At 41.6% G+C, this 23,404-nt stretch overlaps 2 protein-coding genes across 3 annotated transcripts in view; both read left to right on the top strand.

The window, feature by feature from the left end:
* The window catches only part of NFIC (nuclear factor I C), a 111,400-nt gene that overhangs the window by 16,902 nt on the left and 71,094 nt on the right, over positions 1-23,404 (top strand). The window contains exon 1 of one of the 2 annotated variants that reach the window (XM_060785190.2): positions 4,262-4,597. The exons of the other annotated variant lie outside the window; for it this stretch is intronic. Coding sequence (XP_060641173.1) covers positions 4,568-4,597 — 30 coding nt within the window. The 5' untranslated portion in view covers positions 4,262-4,567. Of the gene's footprint in view, positions 1-4,261; positions 4,598-23,404 lie in introns of those variants that run through there. 2 annotated transcript variants of the gene reach the window in all.
* Positions 2,003-4,229, top strand: LOC137097937 (uncharacterized). The gene is made up of 6 exons (XM_067473404.1): positions 2,003-2,285; positions 2,354-2,791; positions 3,007-3,172; positions 3,423-3,548; positions 3,858-4,000; positions 4,153-4,229. Exons 1-6 carry the CDS (start codon positions 2,003-2,005, stop codon positions 4,227-4,229), a joined length of 1,233 nt encoding a protein of 410 aa, XP_067329505.1.

Below are 23,404 nucleotides of genomic sequence, written 5' to 3'. Positions count from 1 at the left end.
CTTGGCCTCTACTGTCCTTCCCTCCAATGAGCAGTGGGGCTTTATTTCCTGGAGGATGGACTGGTTGGATCTTCTCGCAGTCCAAGGCACTCTCAGAACTTTCCTCCAACACCACAGTTCAAAAGCATCGATCTTCCTTCGCTCAGCCTTCCCTAAGGTCCAGCTCTCACATCCGTAGGTGACTATGGGGAATACCATTGCTTTGACTATGTGGATCTTCGTGGCCAGTGTGATGTCTCCACTCTTCACTATTTTATCGAGATTGGACATCGCTGTCCTCCCAAGAAGTAAGCGTCTCCTGATTTCCTGGCTGCACTCTGCGTTTGCAGTAATCTTTGCACCTAGAAATACAAAGTCTGTCATGGCCTTCATGTTTTCTCCCTCTATTTCCCAGTTGTCAATCATTCTTGTTGCCATAATCTTGGGGGTTTTTTATGTTTAGCTGCAACCCAGCTTTTGCGCTTTCTTCTTTCACCTTGATTAGAAGGCTCCTCAGCTTCTCCTCGCTTTCGGCCATCAAAATCATCTGCATATCTAAGGTTGTTAATGTTTCTTCCAGTAATTTTCACCCCAGCCTTGCATTCGTCAAGCCCCGCACATCACATGATGTGTTCTGCATACAAGTTGAATAGGTTGGGGGAGAGTACACAAGCCTGCCATACGCCTTTCCCAATCTTGAACCAGTCTGTTGTTCCATGGTCAGTTCTGACTGTTGCTACTTGGTCCTTCTACACATTCCTCAGGAGAGAGACAAGGTGACTTGGTATCCCCAGACCACCAAGAACTTGCCACAATTTATTATAATCCACACAGTCAAAGGCTTTAGAATAGTCAATAAAACAGAAGTAGATGGCTTTCTGAAACTCGCTACCTTTCTCCATTATCCAGCAGATATTGGCAATTTGGTCTCTCGTTCCTCTGCCTTTTCTAAACCCAGCTTGTCCATCTGGCAGCTCTCGCTCCATGTCTTGCTGGAGTCGTCCTTGCAGAATCTTGAGCATTACCTTACTTACTGGCATGAGAAATAAGGGCCACTGTATGGGCCATTTATATATTTATATATGTGTGTTATAATATTATTAGCCAACCAAGGGCAAGATGGATGCATGGCATCCTTGAAGTGACTGGCTTGACGCTGAAGTAGCTGGGGGTGGTGACGGCCGTCAGGGAACTCTGGTATGGGCTGGTCCATGAGGTCGCGAACAGTCGGGAACACCTGAATAAATGAACAACAACAACATAGATGTGTGTTATAATATTATTAGCCGAGCAAGGGCAAGAAGGATGGGTGGCATCCTTGAAGTGACTGGCTTGACCTTGAAGGAGCTGGGGGTGGAGATGGCTGACAGGGAGCTTTGGCATGGGCTGGCCCATGAGGTCACGACTGAACGAATGAACAACAACAACATAGATGTGTGTTATAATATTATTAGCCGAGCAAGGGCAAGATGGATGAATGCCATCCTTGAAGTGACTGGCTTGACCTTGAAGGAGCTGGGGGTGGAGATGGCTGACAGGGAGCTTTGGCGTGGGCTGGCCCATAAAGGTCACGACTGAACTAATGAACAACAACAACATAGATGTGTGTTATTATTAGCCGAGCAAGGGCAAGATGGATGAATGGCATCCTTGAAGTGACTTGCTTGACCTTGAAGGAGCTGGGGGTGGTGACGGCTGGCAGGGAGCTCTGCCGTGGGCTGGCCCATGAGGTCACGACTGAACGAATGAACAACAACAACATATATGCTTGTTATAATACTATTAGCGGAGTAAGGGCAAGAAGGATGGATGGCATCCTTGATGTGACTGGCTTGACCTTGAAGGAGCTGGGGGTGGTGACGGCCGACAGGGAGCTCTGGCATGGGCTGGTCCATGAGATCACGAAGAGCCGGAAACGACTGAATGAATGAACAACAACATGTATCCATCTATGTATCTATCTATCCCTCTCTGTATCCACCTGTGTATTTATGTATCTGTCCCTCTACCTAGCTATCCCTCTATGTATCCATCTCTCTTATCTGTCTGTCTGTCTATCTATCTATCTATCTATCTATCTATCTATCTATCCATCTATTTATCCATCTATCTATCCCTCTATCTGTCTGTCTATCTGTCTATCTGTCTATCTATCTATCTATCTATCCCTCTATTCAGCCCTCTATGCATCTCTCTCTCTCTCTCTGTAATCTCTATCTATCTATCTATCTATCTATCTATCCTTCTGTCTATTCATCCATCTATTTATCCATCTATCTATCCCTCTGTCTGTCTGTCTATCTATCTATCTATCTGTCCCTCTATCCAGCCCTCTATGCATCCATTTCTCTCTCTCTCCTATCTATCTGTCTGTCTATCTGTCTATCTATCTACCTATCTATCTATCTATCCCTCTATCCAGCCCTCTGTGCATCCATCTCTCTCTCTTCTATCTATCCTTCTATTTATCCATCTATTTATCCCTCTATCTGTCTATCTATCTATCTATCTATCTATCTATCTATCTATCTATCCCTCTATCCAGCCCTCTATGCATCCATCTCTCTCTCTCCTATCTATCTCTATCTATCTATCTATCTATCTATCTATCTATCTATCCTTCTGTCTATCCATCCATCTATTTATCCATCTATCTATCCCTCTGTCTGTCTATCTATCCATCCCTCTATCTATCCCTCTATCCAGCCCTCTATGCATCCATCTCTCTCCCCCTCCTATCTATCTATCTATCTATCTATCTATCTATCTATCTATCTATCTATCCTTCTGTCTATACATCCATCTATTTATCCCTCTGTCTGTCTGTCTATCTATCTATCTCTATCCAGCCCTCTATGCATCCATCTCTCTCTCTCCTATCTATCTATCTATCCTTCTGTCTATTCATCCAGCTATTTATCCATCTATTTATCCCTCTATCTGTCTATCTATCCCTCTATCCAGCCCTCTATGCATCCATCTCTCTCTCCTATCTATCTATCTATCTATCTATCTATCTATCTATCTATCTATCTATCTATCCTTCTATTTATCCATCTATTTATCCCTCTATCTATCTATCTATCTATCCCTCTATCCAGCCCTCTATGCATCCATCTCTCTCTCTCCTATCTATCTATCTATCTATCTATCTATCTATTTATCCCTCTATCTATCTATCTATCTATCTATCTATCTATCCCTCTATCCAGCCCTCTATGCATCCATCTCTCTCTCTCCTATCTATCTATCTATCTATCCCTCTGTCTATCCCTCTATCCAGCCCTCTATGCATCCATCTCTCTCTTCTATCTATCTATCTATCTATCTATCTATCTATCCTTCTGTCTATCCATCCATCTATATATCCATCTATCTATCCCTCTGTCTGTCTATCTATCTATCCCTCTATCCTGCCCTCTATGCATCCATCTCTCTCTCCTGTCTGTCTGTCTGTCTGTCTATCTATCTATCTATCTATCTATCTATCTATCTATCCTTCTGTCTATCCATCCATCTATTTATCCATCTATCTATCCCTCTGTCTGTCTATCTATCTATCTATCTATCCCTCTATCCAGCCCTCTAACTCTCTTTCTCTCCTATCTCTGTCTTTCTATCCCTCTATCCATCCCTCTATGCATCCACCTCTCTCTCTTTCTCTAATCTATCTATCTATCTATCTATCTATCTATCTATCTATCTATTCTTCTATCCATCCCTCTATGCATCCATCTCTCTCTCTCTCTAATTTATCTATCTATCTACCTACCTACCTACCTACCTACCTATCTATCTATCTATCTATCTATCTATCTATCCCTCTATCCATCCCTCTATGTATCCATCTCTCTTTCTCTCCTATCTATCTATCTATCTATCTATCTATCTATCTATCTATCTATCTATCTATCTATCTATCTATCTATCTATCTATCTATCTATCCCTCTATCCATCCCTCTATGTATCCATCTCTCTTTCTCTCCTATCTATCTATCTATCTATCTATCTATCCATCCATCCATCCCTCTATCCATCCCTCTATGCATCCATCCATCTCTCTCTCTCTCTCTAATCTATCTACCTACCTACCTACCTACCTACCTACCTACCTACCTATCTGTCTGTCTAGAAAGAGATCTTGTCAAAGTTTGCCCAACTCTTGCGAAAAGCACGCAGGCAGAGAGGGCGGAGGCGAGGAGCGCTGGGATTGGGCCTGCTCCTCCCTCCCCCCTCCCTCCCTGAGTGAAGCCCCGCCCCCTGCTCCTCCTCCCTCCCTCCCTCCCCCTCCCTTCCCGGGAAAGAGAGAGTGTGCAAGCCAGGGAGAGGGAGGGCTGGAGAGAGGAAGAGAGGGAGAGAGAGAAAGAGAGAGTGGAAAGAGGAAAGAAAAAAAAAGAACTGTTCCAGCCGCCGAAAATGACTCAGTAACTTTTGCGCCCGGAGCTGTTTTTTGTCCTCCCCCCTCGTTCATTCCTTCTTTCCTTCCTTGCTTCCCTCCTTCTTCTTCCTCCTCTTCTTCTTCTTCTTCCTCCTTCCCTTCTTCCTCTCCTCTCTCAACGGTCGGTGCGGCTGCAGTGAGTCCGGACGATGTATTCTTCCCCGCTTTGCCTCGCCCAGGTAAGTCAGGGCAGGAGGAGAGAGAGAGAGAGAGAGAGAGAGAGCCAAAGGCAGGCATCCCAAACTCACGGCTTGCCCCCCATCCATCCAAACCATCCTTCCTTTCGGGCCACTTGCAGGTTTGGGAATCTTCTGGGGAGTTTTGCCTCCTCTTCCTTGCAGTCCCTCCTTCTCCTTTTTCCTTCCCCCTCCCTTTGCAACAGTTTCCTTTCCTTCCCTCTTACTTTCTGATCGTTATCACCATCATCATGATTATCAATATTATTATTATTTGGGAGGGCATGTGTGGATGATGGGATCTGTTATTTTTTTATAGTATATTATTATTATTTTGGGGAGAATGTGTGAATGATGGTTTCTGTTATTGTTATTATTCTATTTTATTATTATTTTTGGGGAATGTGTGGATGATGGTGTCTGTTACTATTATTATAATTATAATATTATTATTATATTATTATTTTAGGGAAATGTTTGGATGATGGTTTCTCTTACTATTATTATATTATTATAATATATTATTATTTTGAGGGAAATGTGTGGATGATGGTTTCTGTTACTATAATAATAATAATAATAATAATAATAATAATATATTATTATTATTATTATTATTTTGGGGGGAATGTGTGGATGATGGTTTCTCTTACTATTATTATTATATTATTATTATTATTATATATTATTATTTTGAAGGAAATGTGTGGATGATGGTTTCTTTTACTATTATATTATTACAATATATTATTATTATTTTGGGGGAATGTGTGGATGATGGTTTCTCTTACTATTATTATATTATTATAATATATTATTATTTTGAGGGAAATGTGTGGATGATGGTTTCTGTTACTATTATTATATTATTATAATAATAATACATTATTAATTTGGGGGAATGTGTGGATGATGGTTTCTGTTACTATTATTATATTATTATAATAATATATTATTATTTTGGGGGGAATGTGTGGATGATGTTTTTTTTTACTATTATTATATTATTATAATAATATATTATTATTTTGGGGGACTGTGTGGATAATGGTTTCTCTTACTATTATTATTATATTATTATAATATATTATTAGTTTGAGGGAAATGTGTGGATGATGGTTTCTGTTACTATTATTATATTATAATAATAATACATTATTAATTTGGGGGAATGTGGATGATGGTTTCTATTACTATTATATTATTATAATATACTATTATTTTGGGGGAATGTGTGGATGATAGTTTTCTCTTATTATAATAATTATATAGTTATTATAATATATTATTATTTTGAGGGAAATGCGTGGATGATGGTTTCTGTCACTATTATTATTATTATAATATTATTATTATAATTTATTATTATAATTTATTATTATTTTGGAGGAATGTGTGGATAATTGTTTCGCTTATCATAATAATTTTATAATTATTACATTATTATAATATATTATTATTTTGAGGGAAATGTGTGGATGATGGTTTCTGTTACTATTATTATATTATAATAATATATTATTATTATTTTGAGGGAAATGTGTGGATGAGGGTTTCTGCTACTATTATTATTTTATTTTATTATTTGGGGGAAAATGTGTGGATGATGGTTTCTGTTATTATTATAATTATATAAATATTATATTATTGTAATATATTATTAGTTTGAGGGAAATGCGTGGCTGATGGTTTCTGTTAGTATTATTATATTATTATATTATAATAATATATGATTGTTCTGAGGGAATGTGTAGATGATGGTTTCTCTCATTATAATAATATATTATTATAATCATATATTATTATTTGGGGGAAATGTGTGGATAGTGGTTACTGCTTTGGTTGATGGTTTCAAGAGTTTTTGCTTCTGTTTGGACACAGTGGATGATTGGGTGCAAACTCCGGTCTTTGGTGCCACGGGGCATGTGCAGAGTGCATTTGGAGGAGTTGAAAGAGACCAAGAATCCCCCTCTTTTCCAAGAAGGTGTATAGGACCGCATGGCAAGGGAGAAGGTCATAGGACTGTATGGCGAGAGAAGACGAGGAGAGTATAGGTCCTAATGACAAGCGAGGAGAGTTTAAGACCCTGTTGTGAGCTCGAAGACTATAGGATACTCAGGGAACTAAGGAAAGTATAGGACTTTATGGCAAATGAGACGTATATTGGATACTGTGGCAAGCAAGCAAAATATAATAGTAATAATAATAATAATAATAATAATAATAATAATATATACGACCCAATGGCAAGGGGGAACTTAGAGCAAGTGAGAAGTGTATAGAACATTATGGGAAGCAAGGAGAGCATAGGATACTAGGGCAAGTGAGAAGAGTATAGAATACTATGGGAAGCAAGAAGAGTATAGGACCTTATGGCAAGCGAAAAGAATATAGATACTTTGGGAAGCTAGAAGAGCACAGTACTGTATTACAAGCATGGAGAATATAGGACCTTATGGCAAGTGAGAATAGTATAGGACTTTCTGGCAAATGAGAAGCATATCGGATACTATGGCAAGCAAGGAAAATATAATAATAGTAATAGTAATAATAATAATAAATATACAACCCAATGGCAAGGGGAAACTTAGAGCAAGTGAGATGTGTATAGGACATTATGGGAAGCAAGGAGAGTATAGGATACTATGGCAAGCAAGGAAAATATAATAATAATAATAATAATAATAATAATAATAATAATATATATGACCCAATGGCAAGGGGGAACTAAGAGTAAGTAAGAAGTGTATAGGACATTATGGGAAGCAAAGAGAGTATAAGATACTATGGCAAGCAAGGACAATATAATAATAGTAATAATAATAATAATAATAATAATAAATATATGACCCAATGGCAAGGGGGAACTTAGAGCAAGTGCGAGGCATATAGGACATTATGGGAAGCAAGGAGAGTATAGGATACTATGGCAAGCAAGGAAAATATAATAATAGTAATAATAATAGTAATAATAATAATAATAATAATAAATATACGATCCAATGGCAAGGGGGAACTTAGAGCAAGTGAGATGTGTATAGGACATTATGGGAAGCAAGGAGAGTATAGGATAGCAAGCAAGGAAAATATAATAATAGTAATAATAATAATAATAATAAATATATGACCCAATGGCAAGGGGGAACTTAGAGCAAGTGAGAAGTGTATAGGACATTATGGGAAGCAAGGAGAGTATAGGATAGCAAGCAAGGAAAATATAATAATAGTAATAATAATAATAATAATAAATATATGACCCAATGGCAAGGGGGAACTTAGAGCAAGTGAGAAGTGTATAGGACATTATGGGAAGCAAGGAGAGTATAGGATAGCAAGCAAGGAAAATATAATAATAGTAATAATAATAATAATAATAATAAATATATGACCCAATGGCAAGGGGGAACTTAGAGCAAGTGAGATGTGTATAGGACATTATGGGAAGCAAGGAGAGTATAGGATAGCAAGCAAGGAAAATATAATAATAGTAATAATAATAATAATAATAAATATACGACCCAATGGCAAGGGGGAACTTAGAGCAAGTGAGAAGTGTATAGGACATTATGGGAAGCAAGGAGAGTATAGGATACTATGGCAAGTGAGAAGAGTAGGATACTATGGGAAGCAAGAAGAGTATAGGACCTTATGGAAAGCGAAAAGAATAGATACTCTGGGAAGCTAGGAGAGTATAGAACTGTATTACAAGCATGGAGAATATAGGACCTTATGGCAAGTGAGAATAGTGTAGGACATTATGGCAAGTGAGAAGACTATCAGATACTATGGGAAGCGAGAAGAATACTCTGGGAAGCAATGAGCGTATAGGACCTTATGGCAAGTGAAAAGAGTATAGGACCCGATGGCAAGCAAGGAAACGATAGGATACTATGGGACACAAGAACTCTGTTACAGGCAAGGAGGGCCGTATGGCAAGCAAGGAGAGCGTAGGACTCTATTACAAGCAAGAATACTATGGGAAACAGGTATAGAATATTACAAGCAAGGAGAGTATGCGGCCATATGGCAAGCAAGGAGCGTATAGGGAGACTCTAGGATACGATGGGGCACAGGAAAAGTATAGAATATTACAAGCAAGGAGGGTATAGTACCGAATGGCAAGCAAGAAGAGTATAGGATCCTATGGGAAGCCTGAAGAGGGGTCTGGCTGGCTTTGAGTCCTGCTCTGCTCGGATCGATCCGCTCCGGTTGCGTTCCTGCTGCATGCCATAAAATATTCACAGGCCATGCGCCGTATCTTGGACAGGAAAAGCCCACAAGGCGCGGGATTTGCAGAAGTTTGCCAGCCAAACTCTCTCTCTCTCTCTCTGTCTGCCTGTGCATCTATGTATCAGCACACTGCATATCTCTAAATGTTTCAAATAAATAAAACAAACAATAAATATCCGCAAATAGTACAAGTGTCAGCCACGATCGAGTTGCCAAAGTCCGGAGAGAGGCCGTTGCGTTGCCTATTAATCCGGCTTCTTGTGCAATAATCATACGAATCGTAATAATGTCGCCACTTGTTCCCTCCCCATTTGCAAAGTTTGGCCTTCTCCCCCTTGAGCGGTTCTTTTCTGTTCCTGCGATCGATCGGCCATAGTTTTATTTAATTATATTGAATGCACAGAGAGAGAGAGAGAGAAAATGCCTTTCTTGCCTTTGGTGAATTTTTTTAACTGTTTCCAACCTGGCGTTGAGATCGGTCATGTAGAACGGAAAGAAAGTGGGAAATAAATAGGAACGGTTTAATAAATGTGACCGACCTCGGTATCCGCTGATGCCCATTCTATGCAATGGCAGAGTCAAATATGCAATGGTTTGCTGTGGAGGGTGGGCAGAGGCGGCCCTAGGTGATTTTCAACAGTAAACATACAATATTTTGGTGCCCTCCCCCAACCAATCACTGATATATATTTTCTGTTTGTCGTGGGAGTTCTGTGTACCATATATGGTTCAATTCCATCATTGATGGAGTTCAGAATGGTCTTTGACTGTATAGGTGAACTATACATCCCAGTAACTACAACTCGCATATATGTCAAGGCCTATTTTCCCCCAAGAGCACCTCAAGAGCGCCCCTGGGCAAAATCAACTATACTGCAAATGCTTACTTTGTGTAATGGGTTGAGCCGCCCCTGAAGGTGGGATCTGTGTCATTGGATTCTGTTTAAAGTTGGTTCTTGGGATGCTGTTTGCAGACTTCCTTGAGTCTTAGTCTTAAGGGAGAATTAGTGATGATGATGATGATGATTTAAAGATAGAACTGCAAAGAATCTGGCACAAGCCAGTAAAGATGGTCCCAGTGGTGATCGGCACACTGGGTGCAGTGCCTAAAGACCTTGGCCTGCACTTAAACACAATTGGCGCTGACAAGATTACCAACAGCCAACAGAGTGATCTTGTTTGCTGTGGACTCATTTTGTTGTGTTTAAAGAAGTAATAATGATGATGATGATGATAATAATAAATTAATTACCGTGGCACAAGCCAGTAAAGGTGGTCCCAGTGGTGATCGGCACACTGGGTACAGTGCCTAAAGACCTTGGCCTGCACTTAAACACAATCGGCGCTGACAAAATTACCAACAGCCAGCAGAGTGATCTTGTTTGCTGTGGACTCATCTTGTTGTGTTTCAAGAAGTAATAATAATAATAATAATAAATAAATAAATAAATAAATAAATTGCTGTGGCTCAAGCCAGTAAAGGTGGTCCCAGTGGTGATCGGCACACTGGGTGCAGTGCCTAAAGACCTTGGCCTGCACTTAAACACAATCGGCACTGACAAAATTACCATCTGCCAGCTGCAGAAGGCCACCTTACTGGGATCGCCGATACATCACATAGTCCTAGACATTTGGGAAGTGTCCTACGTGTGATCCAATACAACAGCCAGCAGAGTGTCTGCTGTGGACTCATCTTGTTGTGTTTCTAATAATAATAATAATAATAATAATAATAATGCTGTATTTCCCCCCTAGAATATTTGTATTAAAGCCATTGTGGTACAGTGTTAGTGTGATCCAATACAACAGATGAGGGTGAGATCTGGTTAATTGAGAGTCTATTGTAATAATGATATAGATGATGGGTTCCGTTTAAATGAGAGTCTACTATAATGATGATGAGGGAAGATCAGGGTGAGTTTGGGTTAATTGAGAGTCTGCTGTAATCATGATGTCAATGAGGGTGGGTTCCGGTTAACTGAGTGTCAACTGTAACTATTAGGAGGGTGAGTTCTGGTTAATTGAGAGTATTGCAGTCATGCTGTAGGTGAGGGATGGGTTTCGGTTAACTGAGAGTCAACTGTAACAATTATGCAGATGAAGACGAGAGTGAGTTCTGGTTAATTGAGAGTCTGCTGTAACCATTATGTCAATGAGGATGGGTTCCGGTTAACTGAGTGTCAATGGTAACAATTATGAGGGTGAGTTCTGGTTAATTGAGAGTATTGCAATCATGTTGTAGGTGAGGATGAGTTTCGGTTAACTGAGAGTCAACTGTAACAATTACGCAGATGACGCTGAGAGTGAGTTCTGGTTAATCGAGAGTATTGTAATTATGATGTAGATGAGGATGGGTTCCGGTTTAAATGAGAGTCAGCTGTGATGATGAGGATGCGTTCTGATTAACTGAGAGTCTACTCTAATAATGATGAGGGTGAGTTCTGGTGTATTGAGAGTGTTGTAATCATTGATGTACATGATGATGAGTTCCGGTTAACTGAGAGTCAGCTGTGATTATGAGGATGGGTTCCGATTAACTGAGAGTCTACTCTAATAATGATGAGGGTGAGTTCTGGTGTATTGAGGGTATTACAATCAGGCTGTAGGTGAGGATGAGTTTCGGTTAACTGAGAGTCAACTTTAACAATTATGCAGATGAAGATGAGGGTGAGATCTGGTGTATTGAGAGTATTGTAATCATTGATGTAGATGATGATGAGTTCCGGTTAACTGAGAGTCAGCTGTGATGATGAGGATGCGTTCTGATTAACTGAGAGTCTACTCTAATAATGATGAGGGTGAGTTCTGGTGTATTGAGAGTGTTGTAATCATTGATGTACATGATGATGAGTTCCGGTTAACTGAGAGTCAGCTGTGATTATGAGGATGGGTTCCGATTAACTGAGAGTCTACTCTAATAATGATGAGGGTGAGTTCTGGTGTATTGAGGGTATTACAATCAGCCTGTAGGTGAGGATGAGTTTCGGTTAACTGAGAGTCAACTTTAACAATTATGCAGATGAAGATGAGGGTGAGTTCTGGTGTATTGAGAGTATTGTAATCATTGATGTAGATGATGATGAGTTCCGGTTAACTGAGAGTCAGCTGTGATGATGATGATGTGTTCTGATTAACTGAGAGTCTACTCTAATAATGATGAGGGTGAGTTCTGGTGTATTGAGAGTATTGTAATCATTGATGTAGATGACGATGAGTTCCGGTTAACTGAGAGTCTAATAATGATGAGGATGAGTTCGGGTTGTATTGAGAGTGTTGTAATCATTGATGTAGATGATGATGAGTTCCGGTTAACTGAGAGTCAACTGTAACAATTATGCAGATGAAGATGAGGGTGAGTTCTGGTGTATTGAGAGTATTGTAATCATTGATGTAGATGACGATGAGTTCTGGTTAACTGAGAGTCTAATAATGATGAGGATGAGTTCGGGTTGTATTGAGAGTGTTGTAATCATTGATGTAGATGATGAGGAGTTCCGGTTAACTGAGAGTCAGCTGTGATGATGATGATGGGTTCCGATTAACTGAGAGTGTCCTCTAATAATGATGAGGGTGAGTTCTGGTGTACTGAGAGTGTTGCAATCATTTATGTAGATGAGTTCCGGTTAACTGAGAGTCAGCTGTGATGACGAGGATGGGTTCCGGTTAACTGAGAGTCTGTGCTTAACAATGGTGGGGATGATATTACTACTGGAGTTAAGATATCCCATACCCAAAAACCCAAAACACCCGCCCGTTCCCCTTTGGGGAGAGCAATGCCTTTGCTTTCCGGAGGATAAGGATCCTGGGCACAGGATGCCTCCCGGTGCTCAAGCACCTCGTTTTGGAGGCCTCTCCGTGGAAGGATTTCTTCCTGGCCGGGACTCCTGGGGAGATTTGGGACTGTCGTCTATCTCGGCTGAGTCCCCAATTGGCGCAGGCCCGGCCTCCCAAAAATAGCCCTGGCAAGCCCGGTGCCTCTCGCTCTCCGCCAGGCCTTCGGAGTGAGTGACCTGCTTGATCCACATCCAGGTCTGGCTCTCCCTTCCTCCTCGGTTACTTTAACCGCTGGCCCAAGACCTGGGAAAGAGATTAGACCGTCTCGAGACTTGCTTTTCCATGCCACTCCTGTCCGTTCCCTTGTTTACTTCGGGGATCCCATCTGAAGGATATCAGTGGGAGACCTTTTCCAAACTTTGGAAATTCAGCCCATGATAGATATCACTTTTGAGCAGGTAATTTTCAACGGTAAGCAAACAGTATTCCCCCCCCCCCCCAACCAATCACTGATATATATTTTCTGTTCGTTGTGGGAGTTCTGTGTGCCATATTTGGTTCAATTCCATCATTGGTGGAATTCAGAATGCTCTTTGATTGTAGGTGAGCTATACATCCCAGTAACTACAACTCGCATATATGTCAAGGCCTATTTTCCCCCAAGAGCACCTCAAGAGCGCCCCTGGGCAAAATCAACTATACTGCAAATGCTTACTTTGTGTAATGGGTTGAGCCGCCCCTGAAGGTGGGATCTGTGTCATTGGATTCTGTTTAAAGTTGGTTCTTGGGATGCTGTTTGCAGACTTCCTTGAGTCTTAGTCTTAAGGGAGAATTAGTGATGATGATGATGATTTAAAGATAGAACTGCAAAGAATCTGGCACAAGCCAGTAAAGATGGTCCCAGTGGTGATCGGCACACTGGGTGCAGTGCCTAAAGACCTTGGCCTGCACTTAAACACAATTGGCGCTGACAAGATTACCAACAGCCAACAGAGTGATCTCATTTGCTGTGGACTCATCTTGTTGTGTTTAAAGAAATAATGATAATGATGATGATAATAATAATAATAATAATAATAATAATAAATTACTGTGGCACAAGCCAGTAAAGGTGGTCCCAGTGGTGATCGGCACACTGGGTGCAGTGCCTAAAGACCTTGGCCTGCACTTAAACACAATCGGCACTGAAAAAATTACCAGCAGCCAGCAGAGTGATCTTGTTTGCTGTGGGCTCATCTTGTTGTGTTTCAAGAAGTAATAATAATCATAATAATAATAATAATAAATTACTGTGGCACAAGCCAGTAAAGGTGGTCCCAGTGGTGATCAGCACACTAGGTGCAGTGGCTAAAGACCTTGGCCTGCACTTAAACACAATCAGCGCTGACAAAATTACCATCTGCCAGCTGCAAAAGGCCACCTTACTGGGATCTGCACACATTATTCGTCAATACATCACACAGTCCTAGACACTTGGGAAGTGTCCGACGTGTGATCCAATACAACAGCCTGCCAGTGGGAGACCTTTTCTAAATTTTGGAAATTCATCCCACTATAGATATCACTTTCGAGGCAACCCTCTCACCCTAAGATTCCTCCACGGAATGAAGAATAGGGACCGGATCCTGAGACCCATCAATCCCACTTGTCCATTACTATATCTCTTGTATAGGGTCAGTACTATTGGCACTTTTGAAATGTCTTCCTACAATTATATATTTCAAGGAATGCTCTCGCCCTGAGATTCCTCCACGGAATGAAGAATAGGGACCCGATCCTGAGACCCATCAATCCCACTCGTTCATGACTATATGATTTGTATAGGGTTCAGTACTATCGGCACTTTTGGAGTCCTGAAATGTTTTACTACAGTTATATCGTTCAAGGTAATGCTCTCGCCCTAAGATTCCTCCACAGAATGAAGAATAGGGACCGGATCCTGAGACCCATCAATCCCACTCGTCCATTGGAGCCCCCAGGTTAAAGCACTGAGCTGCTGAACTTGCTAATCGAAAGGTTGCAGGTTCGAAATTTGGGAGCAGCGTGAGCTCCTGCTGTTAGCCCCAGTTTCTGCCAACCTAGCAGTTCGAAAACATGCAAATGTAAGTAGATCAATAGGTACCACTCCAGTGGGAAGGTAACGGCGCTCCACGCCACCAACCCCCAGAGTCGGACATGACTAGACTTAATGTCAGGGGAAAAACTCGTCCATTACTATATTACTTACTTACTTACTTACTTAGGCAATCCTTCATTGGCCGAGTAGGATAGTCTTCCAGGATCAGTGTTTCGGTGGGTCCATAGGTGACTGTGGAGCCCTATTCTTGACCTGCATCTTCTCCCGCAGTGAGGGCATTGGTTTCCAGGCAGAAAGCGGTCCCGGTCGGGGTTGGCTTGATGCGCCTTCCTCTTGGCACATTTCTCTGTTTCGCACTCCATTTGTGCCTCTTCAAATTCTGCAGCACTGCTGGTCACAGCTGACCTCCAACTGGAGCGCTCAAGGGCCAGGGCTTCCCAGTTCTCAGTGTCTATGCCAGAGTTTTTCAGGTTGGCTTTGAGCACATCTTTAAATTTCTTTTCCTGCCCACCAACATCCCGTTTTCCGTTCTTGAGTTCGGATTAGAGCAACTGCTTTGGGAGACGGTGGTCGGGCATCCAGACAACGTGGCCGGTCCAGCGGAGTTGATGGCGGAGGACTATCGCTTCAATGCTGGTGGTCTTTGCTTCTTCCAGCACTCTGATGTTTGTCCGCCTGTCTTCCCAAGAGATTTGCAGGATTTTCTGGAGGCAGCGCTGATGGAATCGTTCCAGGAGTTGAATGCGACGTCTGTAGACTGTCCACGTCTCACAGGTGTATAGCAGTTTTGGGAGGACAATAGCTTTATAAACAAGCACCTTGGTATCCCTACGGATGTCCTCAAACACTCTCTGCTTCATTTGGAAAAATGCTGCACTCGCAAAGCTCAGGCAGTGTTGTATTTTGGTGTCGATTTTGACTTTGGTGGAGAGGTGGCTGCCAAGGTAGCGGAAATGGTCAACATTTTCCAATGTTACACCATTAAGCTGTATCTCTGGCATTACTACATTACTTGTATAAGGTCAGTAGTATCTGCACTTTTGGAGTCTTGAAATGTCTTACTAGAGTGATATCATTCAAGGCAACACTCTTGCCCTAAGATTCCTTCACGGAATGATGAATTGGGACCACATCTTGAGATCCCTCAATCCCACTCATCATTACCACGACTGCCCAAAAAAAGCCCTTATTGCTTATTATTAATTATTATTATTAGTACTATTTTTAGTGGTGTTATGTGGAGAAACTAGTCACCCTAGAGCACCTAGAGAAGTCCTGGAGAGGCGGGTAATTAATGAAAATGTATAATAATAATAATAATAATAATAATAATTACATAAAACATGTGAATACATAACAATATAAAATTATGATAAGCACAAACACATGTAATAATTAAAAGAAAAACTAATTTAAACTAATTAAAAATCAGGTGAGATAAAAGAAAAGCAGGTTATTATTATTATTGTTATTATTATTATTATTATAGTATTTGAAACACAACAAGATGAGTCCACAGCAAACAAGATCACTCTGCTGTCTGTTGTATTGGATCACACGTCGGACACTTCCCAAGTGTCTAGGACTGTGTGATGTATCGGTGAATAATGTGTGCAGATCCGAGTAGGGTGACCTTTTGCAGCTGACAGGTGGTAATGTTGTCAGCGCCAATTGTGTTTAAGTGGAGGCCAAGGTCTTTAGGCACTGCACCCAGTGTGCCGATCACCACTGGGACCACCTTGACTGGCTTGTGTCAGAGTCTTTGCAGTTCGATCTTTAAATCCTCATATTGTGTCAGCTTTTCCAGTTGTTTCTCTTCAATCCTGCTGTCGCCTGGGATTGCAACATCGACAATCCATACTTTGTATTTTAACACATTTGTGAGGTCAGGAGTGTTATGCTCCAAAACTCTGTCTGTCTGAATCCGGAAGTCCCAGAGAAGTTTGGCGTGTTCATTCTCTGTAACTTTATTATTATTATTATTATTATTATTATTATTATTATTATTATTATTTGAAACACAACAAGATGAGTCCACAGCAAACAAGATCACTCGGCTGGCTGTTGTATTGGATCACACGTCGGACACTTCCCAAGTGTCTAGGACTGTGTGATGTATCGGGGCCTAATGCATGCAGATCCGAGTAAGGTGGCTTTCTCCAGCTGGCAGATGGTAATCTTATCAGCGCCGATTTTGTTTAAGTGCAGGCCAAGGTCTTTAGGCACTGCACGCAATGTGCCAATCACCATTGTTATTGACACAAAAGCACAGTATGTCACAGCAAACGAGATCGATATGCTGGATTTCGTATCACAAAATCACAAGTCATAACAATTATTATTATTATTAGTAGTAGTAGTATTTAGTGTTAGATGGAGAAACGATATGTGGGTCAGACTGCACTTAAAATATAATGTAGTTGTGTGTTGCAATGTAAACAGCGCAGGTAACTTTGCAGCTATGCTCAGCATCCGTTACGAAAGGTGACGGTCGCTACAATGCCAACACTTTCTCATTTGCGCAAAGGACCACGCAAAGGGGGATACGACGCCGGGGGCATTTGAGGTCACGACAGGAGCAAGCCTTGACACTATCACACAGAGACAGACGTTTGTTTGCAGACTGGGAAGCAAGTGAGGACATCTTCCGCCAGGAGAGAAAAGCGAGGGAATGAGGAAGGCTCTCGGGAGAAGAAAGGGCCCACTGTTTCTTCCCGAACAATGCGGGCAAGTTGGAAAATGGTGCAGCTTTATCTCCCTCTTCTCTCCTGGTGTCCTCCTGGCGCTAATACCCGTCTTGCCTTGTATGTTCCTCTAGCTAAATCCCGTACAGGGGAGGAATCGTAGGGCGAGAGCGTTGCTTTGAACAGTATAACTATTGGGAGATATTTTAAGACTCCAAAAGTGCGGATAGTAATAAGGGTGGGTTTTTTGGGTGTAATGGATGAGTGAGATTGATGGATCTCAGGATCTGGTCCCAATTCTTCATTCCATGGAGGAATCTTAGGGTGAGAGTGTTGTCTCAAAAGGGATTATATATAGTAAAACTCACTCCAGCATGGAGGCCCGAAACTGTGGAGTGTGTCAAACCTTATACATATCATAAGGTTTTTGAGGGGTTGGATGAATCGGATTGACAGATCCCTGTTCTCTAGTTTTCAGGGCAAGTGGAGGAATCTTAGGGCGAGAGTGTTGCCTTGAAAGATATAGTAAGACTCCCAATAGATGCCTCAAAATGTGGATAATAGTAATAGGATTTGTTTTGGGATCCAGGGAATAGATGATTAGGATTGAGGGATCTCAGAATCTAGTCTCTATTCTTCATTTCGTGGAGGAATCTTAAGGCGAGAGGGTTGCCTTGAATGATATAACTATAGTAAGATATATCAAGACTCCAAAAGAGCCGATAATACTGGACCTTATGCAAGTCATATAGGAATGGATGAGTAGAACGGTTCTCAAGATTTGGTCCCTATTCCTCATTCTGTGGAGGAATCTTAGGGCGAAAGCGTTGCCTTGAAAGATATTAACTGTAGTAAGACACTTTAAGACTCCAAAAGTGCTATTATTACTGGCCCTATGCAAGTCATATAGTAATGGACAAGTGGGATTGATGGGTCTCAAGATCCGGTCCCAATTTGTCATTCTGTGGAGGAATCTTAGGGTGAGAGCGTTGTCTTGAAAGATATAACCGTAGTAAGACTTTCAAGACTCCAAAAGTGCTGAAAGTACTGGCCCTATACAAGTCATATAGTAATGGACGAGTGAGATTGACGGGTCTCAAGATTTGCTCCTTATTTCTCATTCTGTGGAGGAATCTTAGGGTGAGAGTGTTGCCTTGAACGATATCACTGTAGTAAGACATTTCAAGACTCCAAAAGTGCCGATACTACTCACCCTATATAAGTAATATAGTAATGGACAAGTTTTTCCCCTGACACTAAGTCCAGTCATGTCCGACTCTGGGGGTTTGTGCTCATCTCCATTTCTAAACTGAAGAGCCGGTGTTGTCCAAGGTCATGTGGCCGGTATGACTGCATGGAGCGCCGTTACCTTCCCACTGGGGCGGTACCTATTGATTTACTTACATTTGCATGTTTTCAAACTGCTAGGTTGGCAGAAACTGGGGCTAACAGCAGGAGCTCACGCTGCTCCCCGATTTCGAACCTGTGACCTTTCGATCAGCAAGTTCAGCAGCTAAGTGCTTTAACCCGGGGGCTCCAATGGACGAGTGGGATTGATGGGTCTCAGGATCTGGTCCTTATTCTTCATTCCATGGAAGAATCTTAGGGCGAGAGCATTCCTTGAAATATATAACTGTATTATGACATTTCAAAAGTGCCGATAGTACTGACCCTATACAAGAGATATAATTTGGAAGAAGTCAGCAATGCCATCAACCAACAAAAAAAATAACAAAGCCAGTGGATCAGATGGGATCCCTGCTGAAAGCTTTAAAGAGGGAGGACCTGAGCTGACACACCAACTCCACCAGCTCATAGAAAAAGTGTGGGTGACCGAGAAAATCCCATCAGATTTCAAGGATGCCACCATCATCACCCTCTTCAAAAAAGGAGGAAAGAACAGACTGCGGAAACTATTGAGGTATCTCCCTTCTAACCTCAGCTGGGGAAATCCTCGCAAGAATCCTTGCAAACCGCCTTCTGCCCCTCTCAGAAGACACCCTCCCAGAATCCCAGAACGGCTTCCACCCCTCCAGAGGAACAGTGGACATGATCTTCACTGCACGACAGCTCCAAGAAAAATGCAGGGAACAAAATCAACCTCTGTAGTAAGACATTTCAAGACTCCGAAAGTGGTGGTAGTACTGACCCTATACAAGTAATAGGTGTTTTGCTGATTGGGGTAATGGATGAGTGGGATTGGCGGGTCTCTGGATCTGGTCCCTATTCTTCATTCCATGGAGTACTTGTAGGGTGAGAGTGTTGCCTTGAAAGATATATCTATAGTGGGATGGATTTCCAAAGTTTGGAAAAGGTCCCCATTTGACATACTTCGGATGGGATCCTCAAAGTAAACAAGGGAACAGATCCACGTTGCATGAAAAAAGGAAGTGCTGGAAGAAGCCAAGAATCTCCCCTTTGACCGGCCGAGACTGTCTAATCTCTTTACCAGGTCTAGTTGCCACAATAATCGGGGGGGAAAGGGCCAGGCCTGGCTTAGTGGGTGGCTATAGATAGCCTTGGAAAGCAGCTTTGAAAGGAGAAGGGCACTCTTTGCCAACCTCAGGGTGGTGTCCTCAAATGGGCACCGTCGCCCTGACTTTCTCCTCCATTTCCCTTGTCTTCTTCCTTCTTCTTTTCCTCTGTTTCCTCTCCTCCGATTAGCAATACATGGTCCATAAACCCTACAATTGAGGATTGACGTATCTGGTGACCACTTTCTCCCCGAATTCCCCTTGAGAACGAAATTTTCTCCCCAAATTATAATAGTACTGTATTTGTATTCTGCCCCCTCTCTCCGAGGGGACTCATAAGAATGAGAATTTTCTTGAGAATGAGTGAAATTCTTGAGATTGACATTTTGTCCCCGAATTTCCCTTGAGAACGAAATTTTCTCCCCAAATTCCCATTGAGAATGCAACTAGGGAATCAACTTGCAAAAACGTATCTTTGATTGGGTTAGGGCTCCAGGAAGCCTTGATTCGGATACGAGAGTTCCAATGCCAATGCCAAGTACGAATCGCTATATCTCCACGTTGCAGGTGGTTTGAGAAGTCTGACATTCCAAACTGGAACGAAAGCCCAGCGCCCTAATCTCTTTTGCGCTGGTTTGTTTTCCATCGCCTGCCATTGTCGCCGTTGCCGCTTCCCCAATTGATCTGGCCCCGGGGTCCTTTGCAAGTGGATTAGCTCCACACGGCATCTTTGTGCTGGGGCTAATTCTAATCTGTCGGGAGGGAAAGTTGTCAGAGTGGCTGATCGGATTTCGGGGGCCTGTCCCCGGCCTGCAGTTCATGCAAGGCTGAGCCCTCTGTTAATCCCGGTGTGCCCAAATCGGCGCAACCTCCTCCTTTTCCTCCTGGGCAGGAATTCCAAAGGGTTCCAATGCAGACTCCCCCTTCTCTGGAGGTTTTGGAAGCGGAGACTGGGTGGCTATCTGCCGGGAGGGCTTTGATTGTGTATTTCAGTGTCAGAATGGGTTCGAACTGGATGGCCCTTGTGGTCAGTCTCTTACAACTCTAGGATTCTATTGCTCTATATTATTATTATTATTATTATTATTATTATTATTATTAGGCAGAGCCCGGATGGCCATCTAGCAGGAAAGCTTTGATTGTGTATTGCAGTGTCAGAATGGGATCACACTGCATGGCCCTTGTGGTCAGTCTCTTCCAATTCTAGGATTCTATGGCTATATTATTATTATTAGGCAGAGCCTGGCTGTCCATCTATCAGGAAGAGTGTGATTGTGTAGTGCAATGTCAGAATGGGGTTGAACTGCACGGTCCTTGGGGTCAGTCTCTTAAAACTCTAGGATTCTTTTGCTCTATATTATTATTATTATTATTATTATTATTATTATTATTATTAAGCAGAGCCCGAATGGCCATCTAGCAGGAAAGCTTTGATTGTGTATTGCAGTACCAGAATGGGATCAGACTGTATGGCCCTTGTGGTCAGTCTCTTCCAACTCTAGGATTCTATGGCTATATTGTTGTTGTTATTAGGCAGAGCCTGGCTGTCCATCTATCAGGAAGAGTTTGATTGTGTATTGCAATGTCAGAATGGGGTTGAACTGCATGGTCATTGGGGTCAGTCTTTTCCAACTTTAGGAATCTATTATCTATAGTTCTGTTATTACTATCAAGCAGAGACTGGATGGCCTTCTGCTGGGAGGGCTTTGATTGTGTATTTCAGTGTCAGAATGGGGTCGGGCTGGATGGCCATCTGCTGTCAGAATGGGGTCAGACTGCATGGCCCCTGGGGTCAGTCTCTTCCAACTCTAGGATTCTATTGTTCTATTATTATCTATAGTTTATTATTATTATTATTATTATTATTATTATTATTATTATTAAGCAGAGACTGGATGGCCATCTGCCAGGAAGGCTTTGATTGCGTATTTCAATGGTAGAATGGGGTTGGATTGGATGGCCCTTGTAGTCAGTCTCTTCCACCTCTAGGATTCTATCATTCTATTAGTATTGCTAGCCGTCCCCTGCCACGTGTTGCTGTGGCCCACTCTGGTGGTCATGAGGGTTGTGTGTGGAAGGTTTGGCCCAATTCTATCGTTGGTGGGGTTCAGAGTGCTCTGTGATTGTAGATGAACTACAAATTCCAGCAACTACAACTCCCAAATGTCAAGATTCTATTTTCCCCAAACTCCACCAGTGTTCACATTTGGGCATATTGAGTCTTCGTGTAGAGTTTGGTCCCATCATTGTTTGAGTCCACAGTGATCTCTGGATGTAGGTGTACTACAACTCCAAAACCAAAGGACACTGCCCACCAAACCCTTCGAGTATTTTCTGTTGGTCATGGGAGAACTGTGTGCCAAGTTTGGTTCAATTCCATCGTTGGTGGGGTTCAGAATGCTCTTTGATTGTAGGTGAACTATAAATCCCAGCAACTACAACTCCCAAACAAAATCATTTTTTTTAGTGAAGGACATACATTGGGTTGTTAGGTGTCTTGTGTCCAGATTTGGTGTCAATTCGTCCAGTGGTTTTTGAGTTTTGTTACTCCCACAAACGAACATTACAGTTTTATTTATATAGATTATTATGATTATTATGATTATTATTATTATTATTATTCTCTTCCAACACTAGGATTCTATAGTTCTATCTATTATTATTAAGCAGAGCCTGGATGGCCAACTGCCGGGAAGGATCGGATGGTGCATTTCAGTGGCAAAAGGGGGTCTCCTCTCACTCCTAGGATATTATGGTTCTGTTTTTCTTGCCAAGGTTGGGATTCCCTTCCTTGCGAATTGAGAATAAAATGGGCATACAAATGCATTAAATATATGACTATGGCTTTCCCCCTTCTATTCACACATATATAAGTCGATCTCATAGAATCGTGGAAGGGGCTACAAGGGCCATTTGGTTCAGAGTGCTCTGTGATTGTAGATGAACTACAAATCCCAGCAACTACAACTCCCCAAACTCTATTTTCTATTTTCCCCAAACTCCACCACTGTTCACTATAGGAGTTCAAGCGAGCGTCACACTGCATTGATTGGAAAGTGTCATGGAACTGGGAAACTTTGATAGGAGAGCCCCCTTTAAAAAGGCAGCCATGTAGAGGGAATCCATGCATTCCTATGAAACCTCTCCGATCAAGGATGTGGTCTTTGGGCAGCCTTTCATGCGCAACCAATGGCCCCATGGCTGCAAATTACCCTTTGAACCGCACCATGCGATCAGTTGGTTTCCAGGGCAAAACGAGGGCATTCAGAGATTCTGCTGATTTCTTTCCTTCATGTTTCTCCCACGGAAGGTGGTGATGATGATAACGGTGAAATTTATTATTATTATTATTATTATTATTATTATTATTATTAAATTCATCATCATCATTATTTTAATTAAATAATAGTCATAGTATTAAATTTATTATTATTACTAATGTATTACTATTAAATGTATTATTATTTTTATTAACTTCAGTATTAAATATTATTAAATTTATCATCATTATTTTTGTCGCATTAATTATTAAATATTATTATTACATTTTTCATTATTTTATTACATTCAT

Source organism: Anolis sagrei, chromosome X (assembly GCF_037176765.1).
Source record: "Anolis sagrei isolate rAnoSag1 chromosome X, rAnoSag1.mat, whole genome shotgun sequence".
NCBI lineage: Eukaryota > Metazoa > Chordata > Lepidosauria > Squamata > Dactyloidae > Anolis > Anolis sagrei.
This window is presented reverse-complemented; position numbering and strand designations above follow the sequence as displayed.

Coding starts and splice junctions, on each gene's coding strand:
- LOC137097937 (XM_067473404.1), top strand. CDS start 2,003: ATGTATCCATCTCTCTTATCTGTCTGTCTGTCTATCTATCTATCTATC. Junction 3,549..3,857: donor CTATCTATCTATCTATCTAT/CCCTCTATCCAG, acceptor TATCTATCTATC/TATCTATCTATCTATCTATC. Junction 4,001..4,152: donor TCTATCTATCTATCCATCCA/TCCATCCCTCTA, acceptor TCTTGCGAAAAG/CACGCAGGCAGAGAGGGCGG.